The sequence below is a fragment of the Micropterus dolomieu genome, linkage group LG12 (assembly GCF_021292245.1).
Source record: "Micropterus dolomieu isolate WLL.071019.BEF.003 ecotype Adirondacks linkage group LG12, ASM2129224v1, whole genome shotgun sequence".
Lineage (NCBI taxonomy): Eukaryota > Metazoa > Chordata > Actinopteri > Centrarchiformes > Centrarchidae > Micropterus > Micropterus dolomieu.
The window spans coordinates 2623409-2636161 of record NC_060161.1 but is presented as its reverse complement, the minus strand read 5'-3'; the positions used below and the strand labels follow the sequence as shown (position 1 = coordinate 2636161).

Sequence of the window (12753 nt, the reverse complement as noted above, 5' to 3'; positions counted from 1 at the left end):
ACACACACACACGTCCGAACAAACAGCTATCCCAGACAGGGGCCCCGACTTCTGCTCAATCAGGGGAAGAACGATGCAGGAGATTGCTGATGATTCTGATAGGCCATGAAAGAGAGGTACACACACACACACACACACACACACACACACACACACACACGTGCATGCGCGCACACATACACACTAACACACAAACAAACAAACCCGCCCACGCCACGCTGATGGTCGGGATAGACTGGCTGATTGAAAGAGGCACAGATGGGTGAGTGCTACAGGCAGTGCAGAGAGAGAGAGAGAGAGAGAGAGAGAGAGAGAGACCACAGGTGGTGTGAAGGAGGTCAGCTGACCAGACTGGGACCCTCCATCAGAATACCAAACAAGCTGCATGGCTGAGATTTAAACAGGCAGTCAGACGAATTGTGGGAAGTAAAATTTTCTTTTAAATAAAAAAAAAGGTATCCATGCAAATAGTTTTGCTTTGAGATTACCTGCCTTTATAAAGTATTAAAGTATTGGGGAAGAGAGACACTTTGCTAATAATCAATCTAACTTCCATTCACCTCCATTGTACTGGGGTGGAGGCAGAAATTGCAGACTGATATCTCAAAATATAAGCAGAAAAAAATAAGCCCATCTGCATCGATACATAACACTAAAGCATGAGAAAATATGTTTTGTAATTTGGGTGAGCGGACCCTTTTCAACAGGCTACGAGTCAGGACCAAAATAAATGAATCATAGATATGTAACTTTTATAAGAGAGCACATAGGAACAACATACAGCTTTACTCAAAGTATACTGTTGGCCTCTGCACTGGCCACCCACATGCATGCATCATGCAGTAGGGCCTGATGAAATTGTTTAAACAATAAATTCAAAATTCAGGAGTCAGCAGTGTGGAAAAACATCACATAATTATAAATATGGGCTATTATTGTAGATGCAAACACTCCAGTGAGTTTAAACAAGTTAACTCATGGTTAGTGAAATGCTTATTTAATGTTTAAGATCTGAGCAGTCATAGATTCCTTGTTTTTGTTTATATTCACAAAAGATCTCAATGTGAGCATGTTGTCACAATGACAGCTGACTAAAGTGTTGGTTTCAAATTCACATGTAGAACAAAGGTGAGAAGAGCTGTGACCACGAGTGGGACAGCTACAGAACACACCTGTGGGTTGATGATCTTGAATGTCGGTATGCGTAGGTTTTCTGTGTATTGCCCAGCTCTAATCAAAAATAACTTTGGTTTTAAAACAGAGCTAAACAGATGTGATGACAGAGTCAAATGGAGACAGGACTAATTTTAAGACTGATTCGAGACTAAAGATTACAGATTAAAGAAATAGAGTTTTCATGTCCTGAAAAGTGTAACGGGTAGAAAAGGCTTACAGAGACTTAAAGAGAAAGGAATGCAAATCTCTTACTGATGTTGGCTTTGTCACTGCTCTCACTGAAGCTTCTCACATACCACGTTACAATACAGTTTTCATTTTGCAATGCAGCCAAAGTGAAAAAGTAAAAATCTATAAATGATACTCAAGTTTGGGAAGAAATAGTAAAAGGATACTGCAATTTATCTCTGTGCATGCAAATGTGTCAAAATGAAAAAAGTTGGGACACTTTTCAGGCTTATCTGAACGTAGAAAACAAGGTCTCAGGCAGTGTTACATCCTGTGAAGGGCGTCTGGCTTTCAGCTCCTCTCGGCTCTGCTGTGTTTTCACTGCTCGTTAAAGTCAACAAATTCACTTTGGAGAGTGAAATTGGCTAAAATGGTTGAAAATGAGTCAGAGGGAGAAAGCTTTTAACACGCAGGTGAAACAAACAGAAGGGAGGACTATTTTTAGACTTTCAACACACACACACAGACTTTACATGACCAAGAATGAAAGTGGTAAAAACTATAGTGCTGGTGAGATAACCAATTGCTGAAGCATTCCTAGCAACGTAGTCAGTTAGTATCTAAATTTCTTTGTTAAAACTATACCTAAATCTAGTAGTTTCAAACCACCTTTAATAGCATTTACTTGTTAATTATTTGTTGATTCTAAACAGCATGAATATAGATTCTTGACAAAACAATTCCAGCAAAAAAGGTCTACTTACTTTGTTTTTTAATCCAGCACCTGTAGACATTTTCTGGACGTGCTCTGGATGTACTTCCCCTTCCAGCCCCTTGCCGCTTTTTCCAGAACTTTGAACTGTAGCATTTGTATCATTGTACTCTCCATAAAGTCAAAATATGTTGGAAAGTTTAAACACCCTTTATTCTGAAGTGACTTGACACAGCCCACTGACAAACAGCTGATATTGGACAGTTCTAATAAATAAATAAATATTATATAAATATTCATTACGTTTGAGACCGTTTCCTTTTTTCTTTATGTATTTCTACAACATACACACAAGACAACTATAGTATAGTTATGGTCAGGTTAAAAAAGGCACCCTGTGGAGTTTTTGCTAACAAACACTGATGTAAACAAAGGATTCTGGTTTCATCCACCGTCAAAAACATGTTAGGTAGTGTCAGTGCTGTTTGACCTGCCATGGCCTTTTATATCTGGAGTTGGTCCCTGGGCGCTGTACAGTGGCCCACTGCTCCCTTCAAGGATGGGTTAAATGCAGAGGATGAATTTCACTACATGTATGTGTATGACAATAAAGTATGTTTGTTTTTTTTACTAATGCATTTTGGTGAGAAACACTGAATGTAAACATAACTTTTGTTTGCTCACAACAAAACTCCACAGGTCACAAAGATTGTGGTTACAGTAAAAACAAATAAAATACATAAAAGTTGGACATACCAGTTCAATACCCTGACCTCCATGTCCATGTATTATGCTTTGCCACATACTTCCTGTGTTGGCCCTGAACAGCTGTCCTTATCTGTGTGCTACAACATCATCTCTCAAATTCTCCTCATAACACCCGACAGGTGTCCATCTTCCTTTTTACAAAACAAAACATGGCCAGAGATATAGAGATATAGTGATATAGATGGAATGCCAAAGTTCACATTATCAAGGGCTTGTTATCTTTTGAAAAATTTTAAAAAGGAAATTGTCATCACACTGACTTGACTTGACTTAAGGATCTTTCATGGTCAACCTTAAGGTGAAGGAGGGGGAGTCTGTGAGGATCTGGAGCTCAGCCAGGTGACACACAGCCTATCGTGGAGCCTGACCACTTTGGTAGCAGAGGAAGAGGAAGAAGGGGAGCTGGCGGACAGGAAATAGGAAATGGCAAGGAGACAGAGTTCTGAATGAGGGGAGAGAGGGGGACATATAGGTCTGACCTCAAACATGGAGGGACTAGGGAGGCAAAGGGGGGACAACAACAACAACAAAGTGAGCGGGTATAACAAACAGCACAGCTGGGAGTTGAGGATAAATGACAGAATGTTATACGAGCAAAACACGCACACAAAAAATACAAAGACGGAAAGCAAGAGGTTGAAGAAAGGACGAGGAGTGGGCGGGTGAGAATGAATGAGATAAAAATAACAATGGAAAGATGCAGCAGAAGTTTCCCAGACCACCTCCTCTCCACCCTTGCTGTTCCCCCTCAATGTGCAGGGGCCCCCGAGGGCCAAAGGGACTTTACGTACAGGTGACCAGGGGCCTCCGGACCCTGCTCTACACCACTTTTTATAATATCAGATCATAATGTACAATTAAATTTTTCTGCTGTTGTAAGCACTAAGACCATTTATCACTCAATGAAGACAATTCTTTGAAACTAGGAGCCGTTTTATTTAAGAAAATCTAAATTATTTTTGTTTTGTTTTCTTATGTCGGTTTCACAATCTTATATTGCTACATGACTATTTGTGATGAAGTTTTTTGTTGTTTGATGTGTTGTTAAGGCCTTGTAGATCTGACTCTTGTACTGGTTTTATTGCTGTAAGCCTGCAATTGCACTTTAGATAAAGCTTCATGTATGTAATTAAATTTTCTGAAATGTTTTTTCCCCTCATTTAACTTCTGGGTTAGAAACAATAATATTTTCCCAATTGTCTTAAAAAAGTGCAATTCCCTTCTGTGTGTGTGCGCGCTGAAAAAAAAAAAAAAAAAAAATTCAGTGTTTGTACACAGCCCTGGCTCTGTAAATGGGAAACAGTGGCTCGGACAAAACATTATTCCAGCCATTCCAGCCATGATTTATGTGTCACGTAATGACTTGCCTACGGACATTCACCTTGTTTCTAGTTCGCCAAGACATGCTGTTGTGAGTATCGCTGTCCGGAGCCGGTGTGTCGGCTCCGGGACCGCCACGTCCTCTCTGCATGTTAGCTTCGCAGCAGGAACTGTAGAGACAGTTTGCTAACCCACAACTTAGCTGACAGTCACATTACTTGCTGTGTCGTTGTTCGCTCTGCGTCATGGTATTCAGGAGCTCATGCGAATGGCAGCAAATCAATAGGCAGTGATGTGTGTGTAAATGGCTGGTGGTCTGAAACCTCCATCTGAATCTACATATACCTCTAAAGTATAAAGTCCACCAGTGTTTACAAGTAGCAGCAGGTTCAGTACAAACTTAAGTCTGTCTTTCACCTTTTGAATAGTCCCTGCTGTGCATCCTCCTCAGAGAACTAGTAACAATAAACCATAAAACTACCCACACATGGGAAACATACTATATCTGCATCTCTATCGCTTTCCTACTTACTGACCCAAAGACTCTGAGGTAAATATTTTTACTTGCTCTATGCCCTTTAATCTCTTTTTTTGTTCAGTTATTATTGTCTCCCTGTGTTCTTCCTCTCAAACTCTGAAAAAGAACTTTAAACCCAAACACAAACAGCACCTCAAAGCACAAAGACGGACTCTTAACCACAGAGAGACTCATTCAAAACTGACAAACAGACTAAAGTGGCTTTTAGTGTTGCTACTGATGTCAAGCTGCTGATTTGAGCTGAAAATGAACTATGGAGGGCAAAAAAATAACTAACTCAATCAGAACATGGATACAAATCTAATATTTTGAGCTGAGTCTGAGTTAAGGGAAAGTAATAAACTTCTCATCCATCATAAAGTTCAGTTCAGGTCTGGGAATCATTACAGGAAGTGAAGAGGGGATTCTTGTAAGTTATCACACCAAAAGCAAAATATCAGTGGTGTTCAAGGTTCAGTTTCCAGCTTTCCCAAAATGATCCAGGACAATGGTTTTGGGAAATTTCTATCACTGCCACTAAACCAATGGGTTACATATTTGAAAGCGAAAACTCAGCACTGTTGAACATTTTATCTATTGTGATGTCAGCTTTTTATTCTTCCAGTGTAATTACTAGACTCTGAACAAAAGCAAACAAGTATTGACTGTTTTACTGTGTGGTAAGAGACCTTGGGTCCACAGTTTTGTAGATTTTCATGATCTCAGGCAAACCCGCTCTCCTGGAAATTGTGTTTATTTACTACTAATGTGTTATGCCAAGTTTTTTTTAAAGAAGCATAATTGCTGCATGGATTATGCTCACTGGCTATGTTAGTTTGTTTTTTTTGAGTGAGGAAAGTGCTATGTTCTTGTACCTCACCCAAGTCTTAGGGATGCGGTAGGGGTGGATGGTGAGCCTACAAAGCACAGCACTTTGGCAACAAAAAAAGCCCGATCACAATCTCTCCCTGAGAGCTGTGAGTGCCTAAACATAACCATGAAAAAGTTGAATTACACTTTAGTCGCTGCGGCAGATATTTAAAGTAAAACAAATAAATTACATCAATTTGCTAATACGTTCTGGATGAAGTGATGATGTTCATTAAAGATGTTAACATGACAAAAGATGTAATACAGGTGACATTGTTTTCCTCTTAACATATTTTCTGTTGCAAATATATATCACATATGTATATAACTATGTATATAAGTAAAGACATTATTAGTATATAAATGTCATTTCTAAGAGATTCAAGGGTTTTGATGGAGCTATAGACTTTATACAGACTTACAGTAAGTCACAACAATTAGGACTTCAGATTAGACTGCTACGAAATACGACTTGACAACTGACTCCGTCAAGACTTGACCTTAGACTTTTAAGCAAAACTATTAGAGTCTCAAGTTCTGACTTGGTCTCATACATATTAACACTGCTTTCGCTGCAAATTTGTTTTAACAGCAACTGGACCTGAAAGACTTGCAACTGACTAGTGCTTTAACAATTTATCAATAAGTCAATTGACATAAGATTATGCAATTTAGATAATCAATTAAAAGTCAGTTATTACTGGAGCAAAAATGCCTCCAGTTCCAGTTTGTGAGGACTCTTAATTTTTTGAATAATTGTAATTTTGGACTGTTGATCGCTGTCACCTTGGGCTCTGGGGAACTGTGATGGATATTTGCCAGTTTTTATCTGCTATTTTATAGGCATGGTAGAGCGCGCACGCCCTGCACAAGGCTTTGTCCTTCCTGCAACGGCCCGGGTTTAAATCCGGCCTAAGGCCCATTGCTGCATGCGGCCCCCTCTCTCTCTCCCTCATTTCCACGCTCTATCCACCGTCCTGTCAAATAAAGAAAATGCCCCAAAATATATATTTAAAAAACTTAATCCATGATGGAAATAACTGTTGGCTGCAGCCATTATAATTATTAAGGCTGAATGACTAAAACATTGAAATAAATGAGTGATATTTTATGATCATATCTCATACTGAATGGAAAATATGAATCCACAGACCCATAAAACTGTATTGAAGCACGGTACTTGAATTAATCTACTTAATTGCTTCCCCTCTCTGAAAACAAAAAAAAATTACTATTTTTTTTGTGTACAAGAGGCAGTGAACCAACTCATAGACATTCCACTTTTGGACATTTGGGCTTTACTCTCTATTTCTCCTTGCATTCCTCTGTCTTTCAGAGGGCAGGTTGAGCGACTGTTGTAAGTGCAGCGATGTTTGGGTAGTGTTGAGAGTCTGGGTTGGCCCGGGGTTAGCACACAAAAGAGGCATGACGGCACTGTGCCAACCAGGCCTCGACTCGCTGCAGAGTGCTGCGATGATGTGAACTGCTGAGTTGACAGGCCTGAACAGTCCGCCACAATCCTGCAGTCGCTTCTTCTGTTGCTATCTACTCTATCTCTTCTGTATTTACCCTCCTTATTGATTTATGTTCATCTATATCACTGTTACTTCTAGCTGATTATCACTCCGTTTTGTTTAACAACTGTCTGTCCTCCCCTTCTGTTCGCTCTGTCTTGGTTTTGGCAACTTGCCCCCCCCCCCCACCTTCTCATGAGTTAGCGAAACTGAGTGAGGACACAATGATGCAGTAGCAGCCCATAATAATGTGCAACAAACAAAAGCATGAGCAAAGGGGCAAAACTGATGAGAAGACATTTTAAACCAAAAGATCAATTAAGTGCTTCAAACTTATCCTTCAACACTTGCATGACAAACACATTATGAGAAGCTCCATCGGGATCAATGTCATAACTAGCGGCAATCCAACAAAGTCTTTGCATGATTTTAATATTTTGCACTCCTTCTGAAAAAAGGGGAATCATATAGGCTCAGACGTGAATGTTTATTGTAAATGGCTTCTTTACATTTCTTTGACAGCTGTAATCAATTGGAGCGTGAAACTTGAGAATAGCAGTAATCTCAAAGAAAGGTCCACTTACTAGTTTTTATTTCTGGAGCTTTCAACTGCATCTCACAGTCTTCCTCCTCAGATGGACACTGCTCCAATCCGCTGAAGAAGAAGACCATGAGATGCCGTTTAAGGCTCTGGAAAATGCTACTCCTTTGAGTTAAGATTTTTTTGTTTGTCCCCATTTTTGTGTTCTGCAACCTTCTTTCTCCATAAACACATTAGACATCACAATGTGCCACATAAACTACGTCTTGACTCCTGTTAAAACAAAGAAGCTTTTCACTGATGGCACCAGGATCAATGATAATGAAGGAGACAGTAAATAGTTTTAGCCTTCATGTTCTGAATCATTTTTAAAGGTGTAGGTCTCGGTGTGATACATGCAAGGTTCACTCTTTAATACATGACAAACAGTGACAATGGAGGAATCTTTATTTTTCCTCCTGTGGGCATACCATGCACATAATAACAACTTCGTAGTTTTTATTTCAGATTTCCCAAATTCATACAGTCTATTGCTAGATATTTTGCCAGAATATACCATTACATCCCCCACTGACTATGATAACAGTGAGAGGTCTTACATAAAAAGAGACAGAAAATACACCCAAATGGATCAATCGCTCCACAGTCATGTAATGTATATCTGCCTGGCAGCTGCCCTGGACTCTGACCTTTGAACATTGTTTCCAGTGCAATCACATGTTGAAAGAAGTGAGCGGGGTTCACAAGCCCTCAACTTATTTCTGGTATCAGTCAGCCAGGTGTGAAAATAAAGCTATTTTATGTGGTCACTGGTGTTAAAGTAATGTGAGTGTTGAACTGTGTGAAACTGTCGCAAAAGGCTGACTAAAGCTGACAGAAAGGAAAACTCAGGAGTTTTTAATGGGGTTAGACTGCTCAAATACTGGATGTCAGCCAGCGGGCCGTGGTTTTAACCTCAGATATGATGAATTTGATGTTTGCATAAATCTTAATTTATTGTCCAACTTATCAGATCTCTTAGTTTCATGTAGTTAGAACCAATTCATAACTTAATAGTTAAACTTTTCTAATTTGCATAAAACATTTTAACTCTTTTTAAAAATTGGTTATTGCATTTAACTTCAACAAGCAGTACTTTGCGTTTTGTCTCTTGTTGTGTGTAAATGTACAGACAAATGTTTCAAGGGTGTTGTTATTCTTTGTTTTAAATCAATATGGCAACACTGGAGACCTAAAACCTGTCTGATCACTCGTCTTGTTGCTGGCGCTGTCACACAACACATCTCAACAAATAAGCTCATTAGAAATGATCATTTCAGAGAAACATGGCTTCACAAAAAAAACAAAAAAAACAAAAAAAAACTGCTGCCAATACTTAAAGTAAACTCCCATAACACACTTGTTTGTTCGCTATCACCTAGGAATTGGGTTGCGTTATAAAATGTGAACAGCGAGCCGAGAGTGTATTTAGGGCTACTGGTTGCTATAACAAACACCGGGAGTGTCCAGTACCTTTAAGGTGTGGTCACTGTTCCAGCAGATGGAAGGGACCCAGAACCATGGCACTGCTAGTCTACCGCCACACACACACACACACACTTTTGCTTTTTATAACCCTGAATATTACACTACTTCCTGCTTTGGCGCCGAGGGTTCTGGCATCATGTTTACTGAAACACATGTTCATGATGTGTCTGATGATATAAAGACTAGTGGGTGGCCTAGATGTTTCTAACCACTGGAGATTTGGGTCGGAATGTGACGGCTGCCACCGCATTTTATTCAAGCACATGGTGTCGTCCGTTTCAGCTTGTGTTTTATACCTTTCTCAGTGTGGACTTCATTAAGTACACCTGTACAATCTAATGCAATCCAATACAACAGCTCTGCCGTGTATTCTACTTCTGCAAAGCGGATATATTTCCTATTTTTGCAGACACTGTCAGAAAGACGATAATTATGCTTTGTACTATAGTATGTTTATTATTAAGGTTGTGTACTGGACTGCAATATACTGACAAGTGTTTCTAATATTTTGTCTACCCCATTTACACACATGAGCAGGGAAAAATTATTACAACACTTCAGTTTATATTGACTGTTTCTCAGCAAAATGCATTGCCTTGTGTATCCTATGTTCAAGTCTGTGTGTGTTCCACTGTATGTAGAGCTAACACGGTTAGGCCACGAATCAAAAAGTTAAGTTAAATTTATTTTTGATGCCCAAATACCTAAAATATACTGGCTCTAGCTTATCAAATATGGATTTTGGCTGGTTTTCTCATTCTTCCATTAAAGTAAATTAAATATCTGTTTAGGACTGTTGGTCATATAACTCAAATCATTTGAAGGACATCATCTTGGGCCAAATAGTTAACTGGTAATGATAGTTCTGGTCAACTGCTGTTTTAATGGTAACCATATCAACAATAATTCTGCTTATGCTACATTGTGGAAATATGAATCAATTGGTCAATCAACAAAGAATTATGGGGCACCAATTTCATCAATCTTTTTTATGCAGGTTCTTGGTTTTCTCTGATTTGAATAGGGGACTCATTAGAGAAAACACCGCAACATGTCCTTTAAGTGCCAAACAAACGATACCAAAGTTGTCTTTATCACCATGACTGAAAGCTGACAATCACATAAAGACATTCAAACAAGTTCTTCCTCTTACATCAACGTGAGTTGTATTAATAAAAACCAATCTGAATCGCCGCCTCTCAAATAAACACAGCATGTGCCAGGCAGCTGTCATGAATCATACAACTTATCAGAGCAATTATGACTTCCAGGCAGCAGCAGCGACCATGTGCTACTGTGTAAAACAAAGACTAACACACTGACAGAGGACAACACATCAATGAGGAGACAAAATCTAGTGAACTCTCACACACGCACACACACGCACACACTTTCATGTGCAGCCAGACACAGACACACTTGCAGGTCTCCTTCCCTAAAATGGCCGATAGCTCTCTGGTGGAAGCACCAAGGCGCTGACGAGCCAGAGGAAATGCTCCTGGACTCATTTCACTTTCTGTCTCTTAATTTCATTTCTTCTCTTTCGCCGTTTCTCTCTTGCTTTCATCCCTGATGACAGAGAGTCCTGTGTCTCTGTCCTCTGCCTTAATACCTGCTCTGTTCATGTTTAGGCCTGATCTGATAGCGACTGTTAGAGGAGCGCTGGAGAGAAGAGTCACAAGGGTGGACTGGACAGACAAGAAGGCGTCAGGCAAACTCTGATTCTCCTAGTGGCGTGAAAGCAGAAGATTATTGTTCTTTTATTTTACAGATAATGACATGTCCCATTTGTTGTGTTTTTTCTAAGTCTAAGAATGAAACACCTTTCTGTGATCTGATTAGAAAGAAAGAGCCAATCAAATTAAGGATTTTCCACAGATAAGAAGATAATTGTCTGTCTTTGACAGGCATGATTAAATCGCTGTTAACGGTGACACGAACTGGGACAAGCTGGAACCAGTAAAGCATTATTACACAAGATTAGGCCAATGACATCATCAGCACTGGTGAACAATTAACAACCAAAAAAGCAGGACGTCACTTGCAGGAAGACACACTGATGACACCATAAAGAAGTACTTCAAAAAGGAAATCATGCGAGAGGATAAAAGATTAAGCAGCTAAAGTAGTTCAAATATCCATTTTCCCATGTGGTTTGCTGCAGAATTTGTAAATTGCAGCTTTGTTGGAACATACTTCCTAGCCCTGCCTTGCTTAAAATTCTGTGTCGATATTATTAGAAAGATGCAAGGCTACTGTGCTATTTTAACGGTTAAGCATCCTCTCTCCAGGAGTGAAGCATCTTCTGTAGCTTTGTGAAGGTTTGAAAGGAAATGAGGGTTCATGTTAAGAAACCACAGCTTCCTCTAAAAAAAATTTAAATAAAAAAAAAAAAAATAAGAGCTGTCTGACCCTGAGCCTATACACCTTTAATCTGCAAAAGCTAATGTGATTTCTTTACAGGACAACTTAGTATGGAAAGATGTAACAGTAGGGACTTTATTTGCATATGAATGCTTATTTATTCTTGTATTAGTAAATACATTAAATATGAGCAATGATGGCCTTCACTTGTTTAGATTTTAGTATAGTTAAAACACTGGTGCTTGCTTGGCTAGATGTTTCCACTAATAACAAACCACTTTTAAAAGGCGTTTACGGTTTCATGACATTTAAAAGTATCCAAAAATCACAATTAAATCTGGTTAAACTCAACAGGAGATAACCTGTGGCAAGTTATCTCCTGTCAGTACAGACTAAATAAAATCCAACTACTTACCTTAGCCTACAGGAGTCTAATCACAACCAAAGTGGTCATTACTGTATTAAAAAGACGTTAACATTGCCACAAAGCTTTCTTATAAACACGGCGTGGAGCCATTGGCTGTGACTGTGATTTATAACAGCCACTATCAGAGCAGAAATTCAGGCCAAGTCACATGCAGCGCTGCAGCAACAGGTCTCCCTCTGTCACAGTAGCCAACTGTCAGCCAATTTCCTACTTAATAAACACAGGCTCTGTTCAATAAACCCAGAACCAACGGCAAATTAAAAGCAGAGAGGAATAAAGCAAAATCTTACCTCTTTTTCTCCTTTTCGGCCGTCATGTTGTCGCTTATGCACGATAACAATGTTGTAATTCCCCGGCAAAGTTAGGTCCAACTTTAGAGTCAAGACAAGTAAAACGTGTTGGTACTCGAAGTGCGCTGGTCAGAAGGAGCCCTCTGACAGATAATGTCATTAAACATGTGAACTGTCGGTTAGTCCATGAAACCAGGCGGACTGTGACCGTCCAGGCTGGAGGGGGGTGGTGGGGGGGTTGGAGGGGTATCGGGGCCGCACAGTCTCAGAACACTGCCGAGGATTGTACAGCCTCTCACCCGCAGAAGCTCTCCACACACGGGCTGAGGCTGAACGCTGAGCTGCTGCTGTCAGAAGCCGCACGCAGGTTCGCTTGTCAAAACTTTTCCTCGCTTTGCTGATCTGAAAACTCCCAAAGCTGCTCGGTGTCTGACCTGAAGCTCAGCTGGCACCATGAAAGCCGCTGTCCCTGGAACGACACGACGATTGGCTGGAAAGGCCACCGGGAGCCGCCCCCCCCCCCCCCCCCCCCCCCCCCCCCCCCCCCCCCCCCCCCCCC

The 12753-nt window shown here is 40.2% G+C and overlaps 1 protein-coding gene across 2 annotated transcripts in view; it reads right to left on the bottom strand.

Moving 5' to 3' along the window:
• Window positions 1-12638, bottom strand: part of epas1b (endothelial PAS domain protein 1b) — a 56797-nt gene extending 44159 nt beyond the window's left edge. For both annotated transcript variants that reach the window (XM_046065616.1, XM_046065615.1), the window contains exon 1: window positions 12195-12638. In XM_046065616.1, coding sequence (XP_045921572.1) covers window positions 12195-12220 — 26 coding nt within the window. In that variant the 5' untranslated portion in view covers window positions 12221-12638. The remainder of the gene's footprint in view (window positions 1-12194) is intronic.
• Between the last annotated feature and the right edge of the window lie 115 nt (window positions 12639-12753).